Source organism: Bactrocera tryoni, chromosome 4 (assembly GCF_016617805.1).
Source record: "Bactrocera tryoni isolate S06 chromosome 4, CSIRO_BtryS06_freeze2, whole genome shotgun sequence".
NCBI classification, from domain to species: Eukaryota; Metazoa; Arthropoda; class Insecta; order Diptera; family Tephritidae; genus Bactrocera; species Bactrocera tryoni.
This window is the reverse complement of record NC_052502.1, coordinates 7,493,902-7,518,191: the sequence shown is the minus strand read 5'-3', so window position 1 is coordinate 7,518,191 and position 24,290 is coordinate 7,493,902. Positions and strand designations below refer to the sequence as shown.

General features: G+C 37.9%; 4 protein-coding genes across 9 annotated transcripts; 2 read left to right on the top strand and 2 right to left on the bottom strand.

The window, feature by feature from the left end:
• Window positions 1-2,987: 2,987 nt before the first annotated feature.
• LOC120775313 (zinc metalloproteinase nas-13) lies at window positions 2,988-7,540 on the top strand. The gene is made up of 5 exons (XM_040105449.1): window positions 2,988-3,182; window positions 3,318-3,491; window positions 6,715-6,875; window positions 6,946-7,221; window positions 7,287-7,540. The coding sequence occupies exons 1-5, from the start codon at window positions 3,035-3,037 to the stop codon at window positions 7,500-7,502; spliced, it is 975 nt and encodes a 324-aa protein (XP_039961383.1). The 5' UTR covers window positions 2,988-3,034; the 3' UTR covers window positions 7,503-7,540.
• LOC120775312 (serine/threonine-protein kinase fused) lies at window positions 7,425-10,872 on the bottom strand. Of its 2 annotated transcripts, none has more exons than XM_040105448.1 (9): window positions 10,529-10,872; window positions 9,862-10,446; window positions 9,636-9,796; window positions 8,907-9,575; window positions 8,695-8,845; window positions 8,500-8,628; window positions 8,146-8,428; window positions 7,792-8,084; window positions 7,425-7,731 (listed from the first exon to the last, which is right to left on the bottom strand). In XM_040105448.1, the coding sequence occupies exons 1-9, from the start codon at window positions 10,637-10,639 to the stop codon at window positions 7,681-7,683; spliced, it is 2,433 nt and encodes an 810-aa protein (XP_039961382.1). In that variant the 5' UTR covers window positions 10,640-10,872; the 3' UTR covers window positions 7,425-7,680. The 2 variants fall into 2 exon arrangements, with proteins under 2 accessions (XP_039961382.1, XP_039961381.1); XM_040105447.1 differs by having other exon boundaries at window positions 8,907-9,581; window positions 10,529-10,871.
• A 232-nt stretch (window positions 10,873-11,104) lies between these two features.
• LOC120774270 lies at window positions 11,105-13,718 on the top strand. Of its 2 annotated transcripts, XM_040103752.1 has the most exons (6): window positions 11,105-11,203; window positions 12,101-12,289; window positions 12,349-12,739; window positions 12,798-12,978; window positions 13,039-13,241; window positions 13,307-13,718. In XM_040103752.1, exons 2-6 carry the CDS (start codon window positions 12,114-12,116, stop codon window positions 13,607-13,609), a joined length of 1,254 nt encoding a protein of 417 aa, XP_039959686.1. In that variant the 5' UTR covers window positions 11,105-11,203; window positions 12,101-12,113; the 3' UTR covers window positions 13,610-13,718. The 2 variants fall into 2 exon arrangements, with proteins under 2 accessions (XP_039959686.1, XP_039959685.1); XM_040103751.1 differs by lacking the exon at window positions 11,105-11,203 and having other exon boundaries at window positions 12,001-12,289.
• Window positions 13,719-13,725: 7 nt separating this feature from the next.
• On the bottom strand, window positions 13,726-23,544 carry LOC120774269 (chitooligosaccharidolytic beta-N-acetylglucosaminidase). 4 transcript variants are annotated; one of them, XM_040103747.1, is made up of 7 exons: window positions 23,266-23,544; window positions 20,990-21,261; window positions 15,423-15,823; window positions 15,261-15,354; window positions 14,968-15,186; window positions 14,014-14,819; window positions 13,726-13,952 (listed from the first exon to the last, which is right to left on the bottom strand). In XM_040103747.1, exons 2-7 carry the CDS (start codon window positions 21,067-21,069, stop codon window positions 13,771-13,773), a joined length of 1,782 nt encoding a protein of 593 aa, XP_039959681.1. In that variant the 5' UTR covers window positions 21,070-21,261; window positions 23,266-23,544; the 3' UTR covers window positions 13,726-13,770. The 4 variants fall into 4 exon arrangements, with proteins under 4 accessions (XP_039959681.1, XP_039959682.1, XP_039959683.1 ...); XM_040103748.1 differs by having other exon boundaries at window positions 23,325-23,544; XM_040103749.1 differs by having other exon boundaries at window positions 23,400-23,544.
• Window positions 23,545-24,290: the final 746 nt, after the last annotated feature.

The window sequence follows — 24,290 nt, the reverse complement described above, 5'->3', positions numbered from 1 at the left end:
GACATTTTCTTTCCAACTTTCCAGCTTTGACAAAACTGGCAAAATATCTAGGATTAATATTACCCACCACAATAAATACGTGGTAAATTCCAAACACGTGTGTTGTGGTCTATATCGAGAAGTGTACGGCAACGCAAAGGAACATCGTTCTGACACATTACATTATCTTGTTGACCAATACATAAACTAACTTAACCTAAGCTTCTTTCGACTTTCGATGTACATACCTAATGAGACCCTTGTAAATATCATAAACAATCAATTTTTTCGATATATCAACAATTTTCACGGTTGTGACAAGATTCATATGGCACTAATCATCCCTTTGCATTGCCCCTAAAATACGGCCATCCAATTAAGCACTTTTTCACTTCGTTTTTCCAGCCACTCAATGAAGAATTCCACAGCGTTTTGAATCATTCCATACACTTTAAGAAAGTATTTTCACGTCGTATTCTCTTATATGTGACACCCTGAAGAGAGTAAATTAACTTTGCCACGAATCTTGTAAAACGCAGAAGGAAATCGGAGCCTAATATATATATTTATATACTTATCTCTGTATATCTAACATACAAACTGAACAGTCCGAGTCCAGTCTTTGTACCGAAAACTTTTTTATTTGGTAAGATATATTCACGAATTTATTGAATTATTGAGATTCGTGGTGTTAGAAAGACTCAGTCGTCGAATTTTGGCGGTCACTCCGATAGATGAGCGTCCAGCCACAATCCGCATCAGTGCAAACTTTTTCAACATAAAACTGATTTGCGGCCATGCCCCGATGGAAGAGAAGGACGATATGACCAAAGACGCCTTTTATGAGTGACTGTACCGCGTTTATGACGACTGCCACAGCCACGATGTAAAAATTGTGCTTGATGATTTTTACGAGTGGGTGGGCAAAGGAAGCATCTTTGGTATAACAGTCGGAAAATTCAACCTCCATGGCGAAACCTCTCCAAATAGTTTGAGGCTGATCAACTTCGTAGGGGCTGGAAATATAGTTGTCTGTAGTGCTAGATTCCAGCAAGCTACTTGGCTGTCTCCGGATCGAATTGTTCAAAACCAGATCGATCTTGTTGTGATAGATGGCCGACATGTCTCCAGTGATTTTGACATGCGAACACTCCGAGGTCCTAACATTGATTCGGATCACTATCTTTTTGTAGCGAAGACACGCGCCCGCCTCTGTACAGCAAAACACTACCGTCAACAAACACAGGGGAGGTACGATGTCGAAAAGCTACTATCACAACCGACAGCGAAACAGTTTTCTACCTGGCTTTCACTCCTGCTCTCTGAGAGCACTCAACGATATCATGATACAACGAGGGGTGTCGTTCCGCAGCGGTGAGAAAACCGACAGCCTACCCGGCAAGTTTGCGTTAGACCACAAAACCCACTACCTCTTCGTAGATCTTAAAGCCGCCTTGGACAGCACGAAAAGGAACTGCCTCTATGCCGCTATGTCTGAACTTAGTATCCCCGCTGGAGAAAATAACACGAGCTTTAGAGCTAATTAGAGAGGGTACAAACGTCTAAAAGAGTGTACAGCTGCTGTCGTACGCCGATGATATTGATATCATTGGCCTCCAAACCCGCGCCGTTAGTTTTGCTTTCTCCAGACTGGATAAGGGAGCAAAGCAAATGGGTCTGGTGGTGAACGAGGGCAATACGAAATATCTCCTATCATCAAACAAACAGTCGTTGCACTCGTGACTAGACTCTCACGTCACTGTTGACAGTCATAACTTCGAATTCGTAGATAATTCTATTTATTTTGGAACCAGTATCAACTCCACCAACAATGTCAGCCTGGAAATCCAACGCAGAATAACTCTTGCCAACAAGTGCTACTTCGGACTGAGTAGGCCATTGAGAAGCAAAGTCCTCTCTCGACGAACAAACACCAAACTCTACAAGTCACTCATCCTCCCCGTCCAGCTAATGGGGGATCACAACATCTGATGAGTCGGCTACGCTGGCTAGGTCATGTTGTCCGAATGGACGAAAACACTTCAGCTCTGAAAGTATTCGTCGCAGTACCGGACGGAGGAAGCAGAAGAAGAGGAAGACCTCCAGTCAGTAAGCAGGACGAGGTGGAAAAGGACCTGGCTTCGCTTGGAATATCCAATTGGCGCCAAACAGCGAAAAGAAGAAACGACTGGCGCGCTGTTGTTAACTCGGCTATAAGCGCGTAAGAGGTGTCTACGCCAGTAAAGAAGGCAATTGAAAACTAATAAATGCAACTCTGTAGGGTGTTATAGCCTCAGTGTAGCCGAAGTTAACGTTTCGTCTGGTGTTCAATGAAAATTCATTTTCAGCTACCACAAGCTGCTCACTTATCGCAATGCCCTCATATAGCAAAAATTTTCATTTTTCATTCATTAAATTTTACTTTTAATTTCCATTAATTTATTACGCTTTCAAACAATAACAACCAAACACCCACTAATGCTTTTAATTACTTTCATAAGGCACTTGGCATTCTCCTAAGCGAACGCCCAAGTCAAGCGAGGCATTTCGTATGCAACACGCGTCCACATTTGATAACCTCAAAATCCAATTTCCACAATTGATTGCCGAATGCAAATAACCGAAGAGAATTCATTGAAATCCAACAATTCTCAATTCACCAGCGGCGGGGCGCGCATAAAATGCTCGATTGCGATTAATGGAATCAGTTAAGGTAATTCAGTCACTGCTTTCGTGGGATGCACACACATATACACATATATCTATGTGTGTATGTATGTATGAGCGCAATGTCATTGTTGTTGTGTGAAATTGAAAATTCATTACTTATTATTATCGACTCGGCGAATTAAAGCTATAAAAGGCCAGCGGCGCAATTGTGGGCGTTTCTTTACCTTCTTCAATGCGGTAACGCGAGCCGCACTCCATCAAAGTGCCACACAATAGATTTGTCAATCGGCGAGGGCAGCCGTGTAACTCGCTTTCCAACTCGCGAACTCAGCCAGTGATTTAGTACAGTTAAAAGCGCAGTAAAAGAAGAGAGTTTTTATTGAAAATGCGAAAATATTATTTAATAATTGCTTTATTCGGCGCTTACCTCGCCACACATCGGCACGGGGCGCAGGCGCTGAGCGCATTTCGGCCGGCGGTGCCGCCACCGCCACGCTGGAGTGCCAATATGCAAATGCTGCGGCGTCACAACAGTATGTGGTAACTATTTCAAGCCATACAAAATATACAAAATGAATAATAATTGCAAAAAATCAATAATAATAATTTTTTTATACGCAAACGTGTTGAATGAATGAAAATTAGATTTTGTTTTTTGTTTTGCGCAGACGCGGCCTTCGAGTTTTGGTCCGAGGATGATGATACGAATCTCTGGGAGCATTGTGGCCTTTTCGAGGGCGATATTATGCTGCACCGCGAGTGGTTGCGTAACGGTTTACTGAAGGAGAAGTTCACATGGCCCGACGCGACGGTGCCATTTTACATCGACAGCAACGATTTCAGTGAGTATGGGACAAATGAAGAATTTGTGGTGAATTGAAGTGGCAGAAAAATTTAACAGAAAAAAACTTAGTATTCGAGAAATCCCAAAAATTGAAAAATTCAAATTAACACGTGAAATAATCAATAAAAAAAACTTAATTAAAAGAATAAAATAAATAAGTTATTAAAATTAAATTAAAAAAACAAAAAAACAAGAAGAAATAAAAATAAAAGCATTATTAATTAAAAACTGTATTTACTAAAATTAAACTCAAAAAAAAAAAAATTAGTATTAAAAATTATAAAAAAATTAATTAAAAAACAGTATTAAAAAATTAAAGTAAAAACCAAGTAATAAAAAATATTGTATAAAAAAAAATAAAAAAAGATAAATGAATAAATAAATAAAATTATTAAAAAAATTAATAAATTAAAAAAAAGTAATTAAAAACAAGTATTAAAAAGAAATTATTAATAAAAAAAGTAAATAAAAAATAACAAAAGTTAAATTAAAAAATAAAAATAAAATTAATTAAAAAAGAAAATTAATAAATTAAAAAAAAATAAAAAAAAATTTATTAAGATATAAATATAAAAACAATATTAATTAAATAACTGAACTTAAAGAAATAAAAAAAATTAATGAAAAGTAAAAACAAAGTAAATTAAAAAACTGTACTTAAAAAATTTTACATTAAAAAAATAGTATTTAAAAAAAATAAATTAAAAAAACATTTAATGTTTAAAAAAATTTTAAAAAATCTAAATTCAGATCTAATAGATTCAAACAGTTTAATTAAAAAAAAAATAATTAAAAAATAAAAATAAAAGGAAAACAAATTAAAAAACTGCACTTAAAAAAATTTTTAAAATTATTTAAAAAAAATTAAATTCAAAAAATTAAACAAACATAAAAATAGTAATTAAAAGAATTAAAAAAAAAATAAATATTAAAATAGTTAAATTAAAAAAACAAAAAATAAAAATATATTAAAAGACATTGTACTTAAAAAAATTAAATTAAAAATAAATTAAATTCAAAAAAATAAAACAAAAAAATTTAATGTATTTAAAAATGTTAAAAAATTAATAAAAAAAAATTAATTAATTAAAAAAAAAAAAAAAAATGGATTTAAAAAGTTGAATTAAAAAAATTAATTAAAAAATAAAAATAAAAGGATAATTTATTTAAAAAAAATTAAATTCAAAAAATTAAACAAAAACTAGTATTTAAACGAATTAAAAAAAAAATAAAAATTAAAATAGTTAAATTAAAAAACAAAAAATAAAAATATATTAAAAAACTGTACTTAAAAAAAATTAAATAAAAAAAAAAATTATTTAAAAATATAAATTCAAAACATAAAACAAAAACCGTACTTAAAAAATTAAATTAAAAATTTATTTAAATGAATTAAATTCAAAAATAAAAAAAAATTTAGTATTTAAAAAAATTAGAAAAAATTAATAAAAAATAAATAAATAATTAAAAAAATAAAAACTGATTAAAAAGTTGAATTAAAAAAATTAATTAAAAAATAAAAATAAAAGGATAATTTATTTAAAAAAAATTAAATTCAAAAAATTAAACAAAAACTAGTATTTAAACGAATTAAAAAAAAAATAAAAATTAAAATAGTTAAATTAAAAAACAAAAAATAAAAATATATTAAAAAACTGTACTTAAAAAAAATTAAATTAAAAAATTTATTTAAAAATATAAATTCAAAACATAAAACAAAAAACCGTACTTAAAAAATTAAATTAAAAATTTATTTGAAATGAATTAAATTCAAAAATAAAACAAAAATTTAGTATTTAAAAAATTTAAAAAAAATAATAAAAAAATAAATAAATAATTAAAAAAAAATAAAAACTGGATTAAAAAAGTTGAAATAAAAAAAATTAATTACAAAATAAAAATAAAAGGAAACTAAATTAAAACACTGTACTTAAAAAAAGTTTTAATTTATTTAAAAAAAATTAAATTCAAAAAATTAAACAAAAAAAATGGTATTTAAAAGAATTAAAAAAAAATTCAAATTAAAATGGTTAAATTAAAAAACAAAAAATAAAAATACATATATTAAAAAGCTGTACTTAAAAAAAATTAAATTAAAAAATTTATTCAAAAATAAATTAAATTCAAAAAATAAAACAAAAAATTTAGAATTTAAAAAAATTAAAAAAATAAATAAATTAATAATTAAACAAAAAAAATAAAATTAAAAAAAAAAATTAAAATTAATTAAATAAAATAAGCCCAAAAAATATGGTTTTTTAAAAAAAGTAAATTTGATAAGTAGTGCAGGGTGTCGATAATCTTAATTAAGCTAATTATTCACCGGTGTGCAATAGAATTCCAGCGAATTGTGGTACATACATACATGCGCCCTTGCATTCAAGACAAAAGACTTAAGCAACAAACCTGAATGTTCATTTTGTAATAAGAGTGGGTTCCTGTGTTCTTGCATTGATATTCGTGCAAAATAAGTATAAAATTTAATGATTCTTCGCAATAGTCAAAAGTAAACACAAACATTTTTATATATTTTTATTAAAATCTTTAATTTCTGAGTTAAAAGTCACCATTATTTCTACCTCATGATAAGTTTACCTGCAACTTTCAAAAATTTTACAGAAAATCTTATAGAAACTTCATAAAATAGTTTACTAACAGAGGCACATTTATATCCAATAAAAGAAGAATCTAAATACGGGGAATAAACACCCTAAAACTTTGAGAACGAAACAGATGAGTATATCAGGGACTCTTCATAAAATTCAATTGACTCTCTTTATTGGTGTATTATTCATAGCCAAGTTTACAAAAACGCGAGCTCTGAGCTTTCGCGTGCACATTTTTAAGCCTAAAGAAAGTAAGGATAAAGCTATGTCTACGGGTATCAACGGATAGTAGGCCGTATCGACATCTAGGTTCATATACATACACATTAAGTGTCCGACCACAATGGTTCTGGAAAACCCATTATGAGTCTTGCAATGGTGGTGTGTTGTAGTAGAGCTGGGATATTTCTTTTTAATATTTTTCGGACATATCTATTCAAAATAATTCCGAAATTTTAGATTTCAGATTCTTTTTTCATAAAATCAGTCACACTTTGCAAAGCACAAAGTCCACTGCCTTTGGTTTTCGCCAACTTTAACTTTTATAACTGTGTAATTCTCAATAGTTACCTAAGAGATTTTAAAGTACTCTTTTTCTTTCCTACTCTACCACAGACCAAACGCAAATGATGACGATTTTGGAGGCCTTCAAAGAGTATCACGAGAAGACTTGCATCCGATTTCGACCTTACAAAAAAGGCGACACCAATTGGATAATCATTAAAGGCAACTACACCGGCTGCTGGTCTAGCGTGGGACGCCGACAAGGCGGACAGGTTTGCACACACACACACACACACACACCCCAAAAAAATAATGATATGCACATCCGTTACTAAAACGCAGGTACTTAACCTCAATACGCCGCGCTGCGTCTCGCATGGCGTCATCGTGCACGAACTGCTGCACGCGCTCGGCTTCTATCACCAGCAAAGCTCGACGGAACGCGACGAGTACGTGAAGATCAACTGGGAGAACATACTCGACGGGCATGCGCACAACTTCAACAAATACGCACGCACACACATCACCAACTTCGGCGTGGAGTACGATTATCAGAGTGTCATGCACTACAGTTCGAAGGCGTTCACGAAGAACGGCAAGCCGACCATTGAGCCGCTGGTAAGAGGAACGGAGCTTTGCTGGTACTAGCTTTATAGCTGTGTTTTTACTTTCCAATCCCTTAGGATCCATATGCGTCTTTGAGTCAACGCAAAGGTCTCTCTGAAAAGGACATATCCAAGTTGAACGAAATGTACCAGGAGGACTGCAATGCGGATTACCTATTTAGCTTTGATCGGCTGGGCTCATACTTAGACGAATTGTTGGAGTATTTTCAAAATAGTTTATTTAGTCGAAACCGTCCAGTGGAACGTACACAAAATGTAAAAAATGAAATGTGATTTCGTACATTTGACTTGGATTGAGTTACAAAAATATAAAAAAGAGTTTTTTTATAATAAAAAAAATGTATATAAAAAGTAAATACTAGCAAAAAGTAGTAACTTAACGGTATTAATCTCATTGTGCTGCCAGTGTAGCTGTCATGTTTGTAGCATTATTGTGTGCTTTTGGACACCTTTATGCATAGAAAGTGAAATGTCTTAGTTCCTCCAATGTGCTCTCGGCAATCTGTTTAAAGAAATGTGTAATTACAACGAAATGAAGCACAAAATATCATTAATGCCTCACCTCACGCACTTCCAAGTTGACGTCATCGGCCAAATGTTCGATTGCTTTCTTAAGCTCCGCGCACCAAACACCCTGCAGGCCGCGCAGACTGAAACGCGCCAACAAGCGGAAGAGCATGCACATGCGCATGCGCAGCAAATCATCGCTATTGCTGAAAAGCGCTACTAAATTCAAGTTGCCGCTGAATATGACGCGCTCCACCAAGTCCGCATTTTCCGGCAACTCGCGCAGCACGCATATCAACAGGCCCAAAATGCAGTTCGAGATGCGCACCGCATTGGCGTTCTTAAAATCTGTAAATAAAGCGGTTGTTTAGAAGCTGCGTATTACTATTGCATTATTTCCACCGCTAACCATGCTGCAGCAGGTTGATGAGCAGTTCGTTTGCCGCCAGTATGGCCACTGCATCGCAGAATTGCGTTAGGAACTGCAGCTTCAAGTGCACCAAGTGGCAGATGAGCTCATAGAGACGCGATGTGGTGCATATTTCCTCGTTATTCAGTTCCTCCATGGCGCGCACGGCACGCCCGCCGTGCGGCTGTGTCAAGGAGGCGCTCGAATCGCCGGTGCCCTTATGGCAAATCAACAATTTGGAAGCATACATGAGATTGGGCACGAGCTTTACGTCGATGTAAACCTGCAAGGCGTTCGGAAATTAACGGTTTTTGTTATTGTAATTATTTGCGACAGAATTTCTCTTCTATTTACATTTTGTATGAGCTCAATAACACAGGGTGACTCATCGGCTACAAATGGCAGCGATAATAGTTGAGCTACGCTGTCCACCACTTTCGGTATGGCCTTTGAATTGCGCAGTGGCGCCACTATGATGCTCACCTAATGTAATATGAGTTTCGCTTTAAAAATTTTGAATTTTCGGCATTTAGTTTCTATGAGACATACCAAATTGTGCTGCTTCAAGGAATCCAATTCACCGTCTAACACTTCCTGCATTGTGCGATTCAAAAAGGCCAGCCACTCATCATTTTCAATAGGTGGGCTCTGTGACTCATCGCAGGAGTCCCAACCAGGCAGCAGACATGGTGGTGAATTTCTAAAAATGTACATGTTAATCTATAAGATAACAGTTTAGGCTCGTGTGTTGAGTCACTTACTCGGTGCTGCGCTTTTCATCGGCAGATTGCGCCATGCTCTTGCTGCACTTTTGCTCCTTCTCTCTGTCTCTGTCTTTATCTTTCTCTCTGCGTTCATTGGTTTTGCGCTGCGCTTCCACATCCAAAGTCTGTCCTAAGCGCAGTGAGAAATTGTCTAAATTCTGGCTGAGTTTGCGCTTTTCCAAATCCTTGCTGCGCGCTACTTTCACATTCGCATTCGTATTTGGCGAAGTGTCTTGCAACTTGGCATTATCGGAGGGAGACTTTTGTTGCGACTGTTGCATTTGCTGTGGTGGCGAGGTGTTTGTGTTTTCCGTATAAATAAAATTGTCATTCATGTGGTTGAGTATCATGTTGTTGTTGCCGCTGACGAAGCAAGTTTGTGAATTGATTGCAGGCGCCGCCACAGCTGCCTCCGTTACAATATTGAAGTGGGGCACAAGAATGTCGCCATTGAGAGTTTTCAGTTCGGTTGCATCTCGGAAGGATTGATCAGCGAATGGCACAGTAAGGGTGTTCTCTTCAACATCCGTTTCGAGATTCTCAATATCACTAGGGGGTATAGCGTTAATACTGTCACGTGATGACGTCAGATTGTCGTTTGTGCAATGCGAAGTGTTTGCGAGATTCATGGAAGCAATACGTTCCGAGAGCTCCTCTGTTTTCGAGCTGGAACTACTTTCAATTATAAATCAAAAATAAGTATAAAATATGTAGTTGTTTTACTACCTTTGTGAGCGTGAAGTTTTTGAGTTTTTTTGTTTTTGTGGGTTAGTAAATGGCGAATTATTCGCTTTGATGCCGGCGATGAAGAGTTTGCCTTCTACAAATGGATGACAAAGTATTTGTGTCCAAGATATGCGTAACGATGGGTCCTTTTCCAACAATCCCTGTACACTCATGAAATTATTATCAATTTTCATACTATTTTCTTTCATTTGCATTAAAAACTTACCTGCAAAAATGAGCGGCAATCGCTACTTAAGAAGCTTGGCCATTTAACCTCTTCGTGTTTAATCAATTTCACCAAATGCAAAATAGACGTAGTACAGAAAGGCGGCGCACCGGCCAAGCACTCATACGATATACAGCCCAAAGACCACAGGTCAGCCTGATGGTCATATGGTCGCTCAGCCAGCAACTCTGGCGCCATATATAAGGGTGTGCCTTTGATGGAAGTCAGCACATGCGTACCCATGGTCATGTTGCGCGCCAAACCGAAATCACACAATTTTGCATGTAAATCCTCATTGAGCAACACGTTCTGCGGTTTGAGATCGCGGTGCAGTATGCGATTGGAATGCAGATAGTAAAGTGCCGATACTAAATGGCAAATGAGACGCTGTGCCTTTTCCTCTGGTAAAGCGCCACTGCGCGCCAGGTAGCGATGCAGGTCTATGAGCGCAAATTCAGTGACGACAATCAGATCGTTTTTCGTCTCGAACGATTCCAGCATTTCAATGACATTCGTATGCTTTAGATGCGCTTGTATTTCACATTCTCGTCGCAAATTTTTCAGCTCCCGACTACTGCGACCGCGCTGTATCAACATACATAAATATTTTTAATTTCGTACTGCGCACTTTGTTTACAGTTGTTGTTATAATATATAACTTACTTACCTTGGATATAACCTTTATGGCTACGACTTGTGCATCCTCTTTTCGTATGGCTTTGTAGACCCGCCCAAAGGATCCTTCGCCTATAAGCGCACTCACTGTGTACCGATTCATGACTACTATGGAACTTTGAATCTTTTCATTTATTATTTCGAATACAAATTACTCTACAATGTGTATTGTAGAGTTATTCACATATTTTCACGTACTACTATATTACTTTTTACTTCTTTTTTAACTTTTATGTGCAAATCTCCTTTTTCGGATTCCGTACACAACTTTGTTCAGCTACTTGCACATATTAATTCGTTGTTTTGTTTTGTTTTGCTAAATTAGTTTTCATTATCAAAACTGTCAGAATTTTTCGGCAAAAGAATACCAAAACAAAACGTTAACTTGTTGCGCGTTAACTTACGTTATCAGCTGTACCGGCATCTTTTTAACGCTAGATGCAGGCTTGCCATAGCTCATGTATAGTTTTCTGCTACCTTTATGAATGAATTAAATACAACACTGTTATATTTATGTGTGTATATAATGACAGCAGATAGTTGACAAGAAAGTTTAGCTAGTCTTAATTAATCAACAATTCTTTAATAGCTAATACATATGAACACTTACTTGAATTGTTTAATCAGAAGTATTCATTCCAAATATATATCAATTATATCATACAAAGTAAATATATACTATAAATTGTTTGTGTTGGTGTAAAAAAACAAGTGTTTACTTTGCTGTTGCATTATTTGATTTTACTTTAAATGAGCGTTTGAGTGACGTCCAAGTCAATTTGTATGAAGTGTCTATTTTAGATATGAGGGCTATTAAAAATTTCCCATGTATAGGTTTATGTATATCACTGACAATTTGTAATTCCTACGCGCCATACAACCATAATCTTCTGGATAAACCGTCCTTTACGAAGTTTTTGGAATGCAGCAAAACCGGAAAACTGTTATTTATCAGCTGGTTGTTTTGCTGGTTTCTTGCATAAATTCTTTTGCTAATTTATTTGCAACATTGCCATAAAGCTATAGGTGCGCTGTTTTTCCAACGTTATTGTGAGAACATTTATACTAATCTTCCTATTAAACTTAGCGAAAAGAACACGTATGTGTTTGATTGTAGGTGGCACTTCTCCACTTCTAATTTTAGAAAAATTGTGTCTTATCAAAGTTTATCTCTTCCTTGCACGTATAAAAATAGTTCCGAAAGGCGTCATTTCTATGTTGCATAAACGCATACCTAAAAATATATAAAGGTATTAAGTAGAAGTATTAAGTAGAAGCGGGAGATAATTTTAACGTATCAGAAAACCCCACGTATGCTCAGAATTACAAGTGTCGCCGGCAAAGCAATAAATTTATGTATGTATCTACATATATCTGAAACATTCATACTAGAAACTATTTGCTATTTCGCATGTTTTGAATGTATTCACATGCATTTATTTATATATTGTTGATAAATCAACTAGACGCTGTAGTGTGTAACAATAGCTCGAAGTGATCACAATTAGTTTCAAGTGCGGCTGGAGCAACTTCTACTAATTTATTAAATATTTTTAATTTACAGTTATTAAATAATCATGAGTCTATCGGAAATTTCAAGCAAGTTCACTGAAAAAACGTTGGATGAGATCATCCAGAAAGCCGGTGGCACTAAGCACACTTCCTATAAATTCGGCGAAGGTTTCAAGAAAGGCGACTCCTATCTGAGTAGAGTGTATCGACTTGCCGTCTACGGCGTAAATGAAACTGATGGGTAATTGCTTTCAGTTATAAAATTAAATGAAGTAAAAGTAACCAAAGTTTTTATTCCAGCTCAACAGTCGAAGTGCATCTGATTTGTAAAGGCATGCCGGATAATGTTGCGCGCCGGAAAGTCTTTCACTCAGCGGATTTCTTCCGAAATGAAATAAATTTCTACACAAAAGTGGTGCCTGCTTGGGAAGATTTTCAGGCACGTCATAAGCCTGCCAATCCATTCACAGAATACCCAAAATGTTTTGCTTCGCACTGTGATGGTCAAAATGATTTCATTGCATTGGAAAACGTCAGTTACCGTGGTTATAATGCGCCTAATAGGCAAGATTACATATCGCTGGAAGATGCCATTTTGACAATGCGCACATTGGGACGTTTCCATGGTATTTCATTAGCATTCCGTGCCTTAGAACCCGAAAATTTTGAAGCGGCGGCAAAGGGTTTGGAGGTGAGTCGCTAAATATATTATCCCTAGTTTTTTTATGAATTTTTTTTTTTTTTATAAGGAAACTTACTATAATGAAGCCAAGCGTTCATGGTATATCGGTTTCCTCGGTTTGGCCTGCAATGTTGCTAAGGATGCGGTGGAAAAAACTTATTCCGGCACGGAATACGAAACCATAGCTAAGAAGTTTTTGCAACCTACACCGCTGTATGATGATCTTATCAAACTTGTTTCGACGGATTGTAAGTACACTTGCACTTGACTTTTGAGATTTCTTTTACATTTATCACACAAAAAATCAGCACCACTCGCGGCTATTGGTCATGGCGATTGCTGGACACCAAACTTTTTGACCCGTTACTCCAAGGACAAGCATCCAGAGGCTATCATTATCATAGATTTCCAATTAGCACGTCGCGCTTCTATCGCCGTGGATATATCATTCTTTATCTACTCTTGCACAAGTGAGGCCCTACGAGAATCTCACTACGAACAGCTGTTGAAGGTAATTTTTAAGAATTTTTTTTTTTTTGTGTTGACTAGTAAACTTCTTCATCGTAACGCTTTTAGGAGTATCACCAGAGCGCTTGTGCGTTGATCGCCGATTTCGGTGCTGATCCGACAACGGTCTTCAGTTGGGAAGCCTTCCAAGAAGAATTGCGCCGTTTCGCGCGTTTCGGTTGCGGCATGGGCATTGAGTCATTGCCAATGTCATTGATCGAGGACGACGAAGTGGCCGATTTGGATGACATGAAAGAGGATGCAGTGCTCACCGATGTCTGGGACATTAAGCCATTCAAAGAGCAAAACAAACGCGAACGCATTGCACAGATTTTCAAGCATGCCATTGACCAAGGCTACATAACAAACTAAGCTAACAAAGTATGTCCAGATTTATATACATATGTATTAATAAATAGTAAATAGCTAGCAAAATATATGTGCAGGGTTTCCTATGTAGTGCAAAACTTAAACAAAACTACAAGCAATATTTTAGTATTTTACACTTTTATTGTATAAATTTGAATAAATATCTACAAACACTGTCCCTCGTTCAGCACACACCACTTCGGTATGACGGCGTCGGGCTTAATGCCACGCGACAAAAGACGTTCGCGATAGCGTAAGAACCGCGTCTGCACCAGCAAGCTCGATAGTTTCGGATTCGCCCACAATCGTTCAGCGGCAGCACCAGCGCGTGGCCATATGCGTGCCTCTGTTACAAAAATATGTATTTTTACTGCTACATCAATTATCTTCATTTTTACCACACTTACCAACGGAACTTTGATCCACAAACTCACTCCACATGCACACTTCACCGCCCAACACGAGCGGATGCACTTCCATGCGATTATCATAAACCTTCTTCCAATTGTGGTATTCCGTGCGTCCCCAAAAACCATGATCCAAGTACCAGGCATCCTTCGTAGACACTATAATTCGATAGCCCTTTAGCAGCAAGTCGTTATTCAGTGTTTTATCCGATTCCACCCACGTTTGTATGATGTAACGCTCTTTGGGCAGGTGCTCGACTATAATATCGGGGTCTGTCAAATGACTCGACCACAGTATCACCGATTTGGGTATGGGGTTACGTGCGTACTGTCGCTGCGTTACATTATCCCACGAGTCCAAGTTTTTCTGATGAAATTCTGCCCACAGCTTGTAAAAGCTGCGTAAACTCAAATCATAACCCGTGTCGCGCATGCGTCGCGTAATCTCGTCTGTGCGATTCCAGCAGGGTATAAACACCTCATCGCCACCCATATGAATTGTCTCTTCGGGTGCATTCACCTCGGCGAGATCTTCGTAAATCTCCTTCATTATGCCGTACATATTCTCGTTAAGTGGATTCAATTGTCCACACGGCGGCTCAATGCAATACGAACGCCAAGGCTGTTGATTGACACATACCGCCATGTTGCCCAGCCCCGACATGGGACCCCACTGCCAACCATTTCCAGCATGTGAGGGCCCATCAATTTCGATAATAATGCGTATGCCGCGCAGGCGCGCGTAGCGCACCATGTTTTGAGTGTCGACGCGGCTGTAAACCAAATCGGGTCCGTAGGCGCCAAACCTAGTGGTGAAATGTGGTTAAATAGTTACTAGAGTTAATGCAAATGCCATTCGGATTCAACTAATGTTGTACAACTTTTCTTTAATTTTTCACTTCTTTCATTATTACTAACACTCATCAACCATTCCTCCATCATTCGAATACTTACTGCTGTAATTCGGGAACCCTCGTGATTTCCAGTGGAAAGCTCTGCGAATCGACCACATGCCAGTGCAGCACATTCATCTTCGAGGCTGCCATACCGTCCAAAACGCGACTGATCACCCGCAAAGGCATAAAATTGCGAGCGGTGTCCAGCAGCAAGCCACGATGCGGGTAAATGGGTCCGTCGCGCACCCGAGCAGCTTTCACCAACAGCAGACCATTTCTATTTTCAATGCAAGCACAACAACAACTATAGTACATGAAATGGAAGTAAATATAATCGTAAGTCAAACCTACTCTTTGCTGCCCGTTATGAGATTGCTCAGGGTTTCCAGCGCATGCCTGGCGCCGTAAACTGTTTGTGCTTTGACATCGACAAATGTGGCCATTTCTAGTTCCAATAAAAAAAAAAAACGTTAATCATTGAATTTATTCTGTACCGTTATGCGTCGGCCCCACCTGTTGTTCGCAGACTCAGCTGATAAGTTTCATTCGTGCCCCAGTCCAACACCAAACTATTCGAACTCACTGTAGTCTTCACGTAGACCTCTTTGCTAGTCGGTAGCGAACAGTTCCGCAGACACTCTTTCAGCATATTACTGACGAAAATGCGATTCGATTCGCGCAAATACTGCGTCGTAGCCGGGTCGGGCGCCACCACATTGAAACGAACCTTCCACGGATCGAAACGCACGCGCTCGTTGGATAAGTTGCAGTCGCCGGTGGGCATGGGCCAGATAGCGCCATATCTGCCGCATGAGAGGCGACAATCGTTCTGGCTCTCGAAGCGCTTGGCATCGGCGATATTTGCCGCCGAATCGACGACACACAAATCTGTTGAGGTGCAGATCCATTTGGCGCTGAAATGGTATTACAAATAAAAATTATGAATGCTTATGCATTCTGGGTAATAGATACGGTTGACTTAAGCTTAAGAAATAAGTGAATCCATTCTAAGGCATACATAAATTCTCTCCCTCCCATCCGTCATTGAATAGTATTTTCCCAAAACTACTAACAATCCATCAACTCTATGACATTATAAGTACAGTTTAAGAATAATTTCATAGGATTATACACATTTTTTTACAACATTGAACAGCCCACTTTTAACGGGTGATCGAAGTAGAGGTACTTTTTTCAATAGCCTTTTTTTTCACATCGAGCCGAATTTTGTTCAGCGAAGAGGCCATTTCTGGTCACGGGTTGGTGTGGATTGTAGGGTGATGGAATCATCGGTCCACATTTCTTCAAAAATGATGCCGGTGAGAACGTAACCGTCAATGGTGACGGTTCTTGCGCCGAATATTTGATGCCTAAAATTGAAGCTCTTGATCTCGCCGACATTTGGTTTCAACAAGACCGCACCACATCCCACACATTGCATTAATCAGTGCACTTATAGAGAGAGCACTTCAGAGAGCAGATAATTTCATTTTGTTTCGGACCGGTCGATTGGTTACCAAGACCGTGTGATATCACACCATTAGACTTTTCTCTCTGGGGATATGTAAAGTCCAAAGTCTATGCGGAAAATCCCGCTTTGATGCAGGCCTGGGATCAAAACATCGCTCGTGCCATTCACCAGTTACCAGTCGAAATGATCGAACGAGTCATCCAAAATTGGACTCAACGGATGGACCATCTGAGACGAAGCCGCGGCCTACATTTCAAAGAGATAATCTTCTTTCGAATGATATTAAACATACCCATAGTCTTACAGTCATTGAACAAACAATAACCTATTTTTTTATTGTGTTGAAAATGTAAAATTTTGTACCGAAAAGTGATAAATTGCGGAAAGCATTAATTTTTTAATTAATTATATTTTTTTTTTCAATTTGAAGAAAAGTGCTGCAGAGTCACATCGAATGCTTGTCGAGGCATATGGGGATCATGCTCTATCAGAACCTCCATGCAAAAGATGGTTTCAATGGTTCAGAGATAATGATTTCGACGTGAGAAATGAAGATCGTGGAAAACCACCAAAAAAGTTTGAAGGCTCAGAACTGCAAGCAATATTGGATGAAGATGATGCTTTGAGTCAAAACAGCACAACAAACAATTTCAGAGCTTTTGAAAGCTATGCGAATGATCCAAAAGTGTGGAAAGTGGGTGCGACATGAACTGAATGATAGGCAAATGGAAAACCGAAAAACACTTGTGAAATTTTGCTTCAAAAATACAAAAAAAAAAACAGTTTTGCAATCGAATTACTATAATACTGGCGATGTGGATTTATTTTAAGATTAAGAAATACTCTTTTTCTTCTTCTTTGTTGGCGTAGACACCGCTTACGCGATTATAGCCGAGTTAACAACAGCGCGCCAGTCGTTTCTGCTTTTCGCTACGTGGCGCCAATTTTATATTCCAGGCGAAGCCACGTCCTTCTCCGTCTGGTCCTTCCAACGGAGTGGAGGTCTTCCTATTCCTATGCTTACCCCGGCGGTTCCTGCGTCAAATACTTTAAGAGCTCGAAACTCGCAACGTCGACTCATCAGTTGTTGTCATCGTCCAAGCCTCTGCTCCATATAGCAGGACTGGAATTATGAGTGACTTATAGAGTTTGGTTTTTGTTTGTCAAGAGAGGACTTTACTTCTCAATTGCCTACTCAGTCCGAAGTAGCAATATCATCGGTATTAGTATTAGTTTCGCGGGGATACCAAATTCAGACATCGCGGCATAAAGGCAGCTCCTTTTCGTGCTGTCGAAAGCAGCTTTGAAATCGACGAAGAGGTGGTGTGTGTCGATTCTTCTTTCACGGGTCTTTTCCAAGATTTGGCGTATGGTGAATATCTGGTCGGTTGTTAATTTGCCAGGTCTAAAGCCACACTGATAAGGTCCAATCAGTTTGTTGACGGTGGGCTTTAATCTTTCACACAATACGCTCGATAAAACCTTATTTGCGATGTTGAGGAGGCTTATCTCGCGGTTGTTGCGCAGATTCCTTTGTGTGGATTGGGCAGAGAACACTTAAATTCTAATCGTTGGGTATGCTTTCGTTCGACCATAGCTCCATCGTCATCGATTAGGAAATCGAGTATGCTCCGGTCTTGAAACCTTCTGTTAGCCGCCGCATTTTTTCGCAGAATTTTCGAGCATTACCCCTGTCGACCAGCTTATCAAGCTCTTCATACTCACGCATTTCGGCCTCTTTCTTTTTCTGTCTGCAAATGCGTCTCGTTTCCTTTGAGCCCCGGCGAAGTCGATCAGCCTCAACCTATTTGGGGATGTTTCCTTGTGGAGGCTGAATTTACCGACTGTTGCGCCAAAGATACCTTCTTTGCCCACCCTGGCGTTAAAGTCGCCAAGCACGATTTTGATATCGTGGTAGTGCGGTGCGCTCCAAGCGCTCTTAGAAGGCATCTTTGGTCACATCGTACTTCTCTTCGGTCGGGGCGTGGGCGCAAATCAGCGATATGTTGAAGAACCTCGCTTTGATGCGGATTGTGGCTAGACGTTCATCCACCGGAGTGAATTATAGTATTCGGCGAAGGAGTCTCTCTCCCACCACGAATCCCACACCAAACCTGCGCTCCTTTCTATGGTCACTGTAGTAAATGCCACAAGAACCTACTAGTCTCAGTCCTTGTCCCGTCCATCGCATTTCTTGGACGGCGGTGATGTCAGCCTTAACCTAACGAGGACATCAACCAGCTGGGCAGCGGCACCTTCTCTATTAAAGGACCGGACATTCCAGGTGCATGCCCCCAAATCATAGTCCTTAATTTGTTTGCCATGTTCGTCATCAAAGGGAGTGTCACTCATCCCAGGATTGTTGTTCTTTTTCATTGGGTGCGTTTTTTACGTGCCTTTGGGACCCAGCTCACAATCCTGCGGAGAGGATGTTCCCCTTCTCACTTTAGCTCGCTTTCAAACGGATGTTCTTAGGCTATCCAGAGGATACTTGGTCAAAGACCGGGATTCGTGAGCTGCTTGAGCCATATGTAAAAGAATCGTTTCTAGCCATTCCCAAGTGAGTGGCGATCAGAAAACTTTCCTCACTTGCGTGAACTTCTACACATGACTCAATCCTTAAGAAATACTAAACGCAGAAAATCATGGCTTAAACATCCGGGACAACCATCAACATCGATTGGAAAAACAGATCGATTCGGTAAGAAGGCTCTGTGTTTGGTGGTATTAGAAAGACGTGGTACATCATTAGCTTTTAAAAGCTGAGGAAACTGTTAATACCAAACGCTACAGACAACAAATGAAGCAATTTGAACCATGCATTGACCGAAAAACGATCAGAATGGGTCAGAAGACACGGCAAACTAATTTTTTTCCACGATAATGCAACTGCGCACAAACCACAATCGGTTGGGGATATATTTAAAGTACTTGGATGGGTGCTACTACCCCACCTGCCATATTCACTTGATTACAATTTGTTTCCAACGATGGAGACGCATTGGCTGAAAATTGGGTGTCTGTTTGGTTTGCTTCAAAAGGCGAACATTTCTGACATGGTTTCCAAAGTTACCAATATGGTGGTCAAAATGTGTAAAAAGAAAAGGGTCAATATTTTGAATAATTCTTTTTACTTTCCAATTCAAAATTAGTGTTTTATTTTTACAAAAAAAAAAAAAAAACAAGGCTTATTTCATACCGGTACACCTATGTAATAATCCAGGTGAATAATGGATTTTATTTTTTTCAATTTAAATATCTTGTATTTATTATAGATTTTAACTACAATTAAGTCAATTTAAATTTAACAAAATGACAATTTATTTTGCTGGGCTTCGTTGTAGTTATATAACTTAAGAACGGGCTCACCTATCCAAACCAAATCTGTGGACTTTGTTCTGACTATTTACTTGAAGTAAGTGCTTTATACGAAGTTTGCACAAAATCGGTTGAATGGCACGAAATAAATCTGTTGACCTTGTACTGAAATTGCACCGTGATCACGAATACATCTGCTTGTTTTGGCTGAAATGATGTGTGCGGCCTTACAACAGTCAGATTGATTATGGTATGTACGCATACATTGTCATAACTATACAATTATGGCCAACATATGACAGGAAAAGAACCAATGACTTATTAAATAGGTCAAGAAAAAGCATCTTCAGAGTAACAGCTACCACAACAGGACACTGGCCATTTGGGGAACATGCGCCCAAATGGGTCTGCCCTACAACGACATCTGCCGAGGCTGCGGAGTAGCAGGGAACGAGGAAGCAATTTTCCAGTTTCTCTGCGAATGCCCAGCTCTAGCACACATTCCACACAAGACACTTGGAATCCATCAAGCACCAAACCTTGAATGGATTTCCACTAAAAGCATATCAGACATAAGTAGTTTCATCGAAACCTCAAAATGGTTTGAGAGAGAAGGTGAAACGTAATAGCAGGTACAGGAGGTTCTACGAATAGTGTATCAAAATGGCACATCAAGTGCTAATTGAGTCCGATGGGGCTGCACTCCTACCTACCTACCTACGCATACATTGGATTGTTGTACGAATTTGTCCACATTGTGATGAATAAAATTTTATTATTATTTCACGCGAAGTACATATCGGATCGCTAGACGATTCATATTTTCAAGTTGCTCCAATGTTACTTTTACATATGTACATGTGATGACATAACGAACTTGAATGTGTTATCACACCCTGCGCATTCTCCAGACTTGACACCTTCGGACTATTACTTCTTCCGTTCTCTGCAGAAGTTTTTGGGTGGGAGTACCTTCACCTCAAATCAGGACGTCAAAAAACCCTTGAACGAGTTATGAGGGTAGAATCAATATCTTGCCCGAAGGATGGTGAAAAGTATTGGATCAAAATGGAGAATATTTAATTTTATAAAATATTTTCCACAATAAAAAATCGTGTTTAAATTGCAAAGATAAAACGAAATTACTTTAGAAAATGAAAATTACTTAGTGAGCGACGCTTAGCTATAACCTTCTTAATTGTATTGGGAAGTATCCTGCACCAACAAACAATTGTTTTATAGACGAAAAAAATAAATTTCTAATTAATCCTTAAATTAGTGAGTTGCTTACCTTTCTTCAACTGTCTGTGCTATGGCAACTAGGAAGAACACAACAATGGTCAACTGCAGGAACTCGCTTATTATGGCCATTTTAAAGTTTAATTATATTTCGATTCGTTGTTTGAGTATATCATTTATAAACTATTACTAGAATTAGTTATATGTATGTGCTCTCAATGTTTTTTATGTTAATTAGACACATAATCCTTTACAACATGCAGGTTTTTAGCGTTTAATTAGCACACATTAAATTTCACCACGCTTGACTAAGATTTCACTGCCCTATTTTTAAGATATTCGAGTAAAAATCAGTTTGGGTACGTTTTAGAATCAGTTTACGGCAGTTACTGATCGATACTCAGTTACTGAGTGAACTTTAGTTCCTTGGATTTTAGTGCTTAATGCCAACCACTTCATAACAAATATTTACACAAGGCACACTTTAGAAAATGAAACCTTTCAGTGTTTCCTATTAAACCAGTCACTGGGTAATAGCAAAAGTAGCAAAAAATAATTAAAAGTTGGAGAAAATATGTCTGTGAAAAATTGTTTGATTAGAAGAAGTTATGTTGGCCAGCTGCCATGCCATACATAGACCCACTTGTTCTTAGTAAAGAACAACGTCAAACAGTACGTTAACGCTTTATTCGAACTTTTATAGCGACTTTATATCTAATTTTGATATTTCATCTTGTCCCTTAAACCTATAAATCTAAGACGAGTTCTACATAAAACATAAATTTCATTGTGATCAAACTGATGGCACTTTTGGCAATCCCATCAGCTATTTGATCCGCTTCCTGGCAGCCGCCACATCTACTGCCTCCATGTTTCGGAAGGAAGCTCTATGGCGAAATGCCATGGAATGATTATTGCCTTCATTACAGCTTGGCTATCGACGTATATCTTCTTCTTTACTGGATGGAATCATGTGTAAAAGGAGGATGGAATCATGTGTAAAAGTTCAAGCAAATGAGGAAAGTTCTCTGATTGCCATTCATTTGGGAGAGGCCAGAAACGATTCTTTTACATATGGCTCAAGCAACTCACAACTGCCGGTCTTAGACCAAGTATTCTCTGGACAGCCAAAGAACATCCGTTTGAACGCGAATTGAAGAAAAGGCGAACCATCCTCCTAAGGGTTGTGCGCAGGGTTAGGGACCCGCCACGTAAAAAATTCCCCTCATGAAAAATTACCAACAGCCTGGGAAGAGAAACTCCCTTTTGATGGTTGATCGACGTATACCTGACTTTATAAGGATTGGTTGAACTTTCGCTTTGGTTCGAAGAATGGTAAGCAATTTAGGTTTTGTTTAATAAAATCGGTTTTAACACTTATTTTCCGAAAAAATTGTCGCTGTCCAATAGTTCCTTTACCTTCCCGATACCGATGCGGTACATACCGCAAATCCGAGCACTGAAAAACTTCAATGAACATTGAACATAACCATACTAGGTTGGTGTAGGTTAGCTTGAACGAGTTCCTCTTATAAACCTAAACATTTTTGTATCGAGACTAAAAGATATTCAAAATCGGTACTAAGTCATTAGCGCTATTTAATAATATCTATTGAGCGTTTTTCTTTTTTTAATAAAAAGAGAGAATTTGAGGTATTATAAATATGTGTTGTGACTTTTTGACCGCGAGACTCGCGAGTTTGATGGAAGACAAAAATATTGGCTAACAAAAAGTTTTGCTAAAGACTTCAACGCTTTCAAGATTAGGCGCGAACCACAGAATCTGTGGCGACGTCGAAAAATTCTTCCATTACTATTCGACAAAGACGTAAAACAAATAGGACGATTCACTTCTCAATTAACACATAAAAAATAAAAGGAGAAACTCATATATGTAAGTAACTTGCCATATTTGGAGTTTTATAAAGAAATTATTACTTGAAAAAATTAAAAAAATATTTTCCAAAAAATTAAGTTTCATAAAATCGTTTGTAAACCGCAACTCAACCACACGCATTCCTCTAAAGCATATCACTTTTGATTGGAGTACAAATACATTTTCGTATGTATGTACATATGTATGTTTGTTAATGGTATATGCGAGACTTGTTCTTTAAATGAACCGCACGTCTCACGCGCTGGTTCAAAATGCAGTTTGCAATCCGTGCCAAATTACTTCACAGCTTCACAGTAGGTAATCAAACAATTAGAAATGCAAATGTAATTATCACATGTTCTACTTCGAATATAACACTTTTCACAATTGCACGACAATTCGAAACAAAAACTTTACAGTTCTTCACATCTCCATTTAACTTTATAAATTACCAATGATATTCTAACTAAAAACACAAAATATGATGTATATTTCTAGATATTTGCATTACTAATTCAATAATGCATGCCGGAGACCCTTCGGCTCATTAATTAGCTAAGTATTGCGACCCCCTAAAGCGCCCAACCAATGAAACTACCACTAGACTGGCAGTCGCGTTCGCTGTTAGTCGCACGATCGTTACAGCGTTACGATTGCAAGTCTCTTGTTGCGCTTGCCACTACTGAACGCACTCGATCACCGGCTTCCATGCAATTGGAACCGCTGCAGAAACTCGACTAAACGCTTTGGACTGCACGCTACAAGCCTAGCTCACGCGACCAGCACCAGCGATATTGTGGATACAAACATATATTTGTAAATATGTATGCAAACCGCATTTACCCGGCAGTGAAAACAAAGAGAGTCTAATCATTTCAAGACTAGTGCAAAATGGCTGCAAAATGGTACACAAGAAGCAATGGCTTCTACTTTTGTAGAATCCAGAGCATGGTTATTATTTCTATAATTGATAATCTCATATGATTTTGCTTTTTTAACGGGCGATTCAAGTAGAAGTACCTTTTCAATAGTCTTTTTTGACAGATCACGCGTGAGTCATGTCAAGCTGTCATATTATTTTTGTTCAGTAATGGCGCATTTTACGTCAAGATCTTAAATTGAAATCGTATAACATACAGCTTGTGCAAGAACTGAAGACGCTCGAACTTCCCAAGCGACATCGCTTCTCTCTATGGTCTCATGAAATGTTCCTAAGAGAGCCGACGTTTTAGAATTTTATTCACGATGAGGCCCATTTAGGGCGCAATGGGTATGAAAACAAGCAAAATTGTCGCATTTGGGACGAAGAGCAAACTAAAGAGACTCAATTGCTGTCATTTCATCCAGAAAAAACAACGGTTCGGTGTGGTTTGTGGGTCGGTGGAATCCGCGGTCCATATTTCTTCAAAAACTATGGTGAGAAATTGCGTGAAATTGAAGCTCCTGATCTTGACGATATTTGTTTTTAATAAGACGG

Excerpts from the sequence above, each read along its gene's own strand:
- LOC120774270 (XM_040103752.1), top strand. The coding sequence starts at position 12,114 with ATGAGTCTATCGGAAATTTCAAGCAAGTTCACTGAAAAAACGTTGGAT. Across the intron at positions 12,740-12,797 it reads CGGCGGCAAAGGGTTTGGAG|GAAACTTACTATAATGAAGC; the intron begins GTGAGTCGCTAA and ends TTTTTTTATAAG. Across the intron at positions 13,242-13,306 it reads ACTACGAACAGCTGTTGAAG|GAGTATCACCAGAGCGCTTG; the intron begins GTAATTTTTAAG and ends TAACGCTTTTAG.
- LOC120774269 (XM_040103747.1), bottom strand. The coding sequence starts at position 21,069 with ATGGCCATAATAAGCGAGTTCCTGCAGTTGACCATTGTTGTGTTCTTC. Across the intron at positions 15,355-15,422 it reads GCTGAGTCTGCGAACAACAG|AAATGGCCACATTTGTCGAT; the intron begins GTGGGGCCGACG and ends TATTGGAACTAG. Across the intron at positions 14,820-14,967 it reads AGGGTTCCCGAATTACAGCA|GTTTGGCGCCTACGGACCCG; the intron begins GTAAGTATTCGA and ends TTTCACCACTAG.
- LOC120775313 (XM_040105449.1), top strand. The coding sequence starts at position 3,035 with ATGCGAAAATATTATTTAATAATTGCTTTATTCGGCGCTTACCTCGCC. Across the intron at positions 6,876-6,945 it reads GACGCCGACAAGGCGGACAG|GTACTTAACCTCAATACGCC; the intron begins GTTTGCACACAC and ends ACTAAAACGCAG. Across the intron at positions 7,222-7,286 it reads AGCCGACCATTGAGCCGCTG|GATCCATATGCGTCTTTGAG; the intron begins GTAAGAGGAACG and ends CCAATCCCTTAG.
- LOC120775312 (XM_040105447.1), bottom strand. The coding sequence starts at position 10,639 with ATGAATCGGTACACAGTGAGTGCGCTTATAGGCGAAGGATCCTTTGGG. Across the intron at positions 8,629-8,694 it reads CCTTGAAGCAGCACAATTTG|GTGAGCATCATAGTGGCGCC; the intron begins GTATGTCTCATA and ends ATATTACATTAG. Across the intron at positions 8,429-8,499 it reads TTATTGAGCTCATACAAAAT|GTTTACATCGACGTAAAGCT; the intron begins GTAAATAGAAGA and ends AACGCCTTGCAG.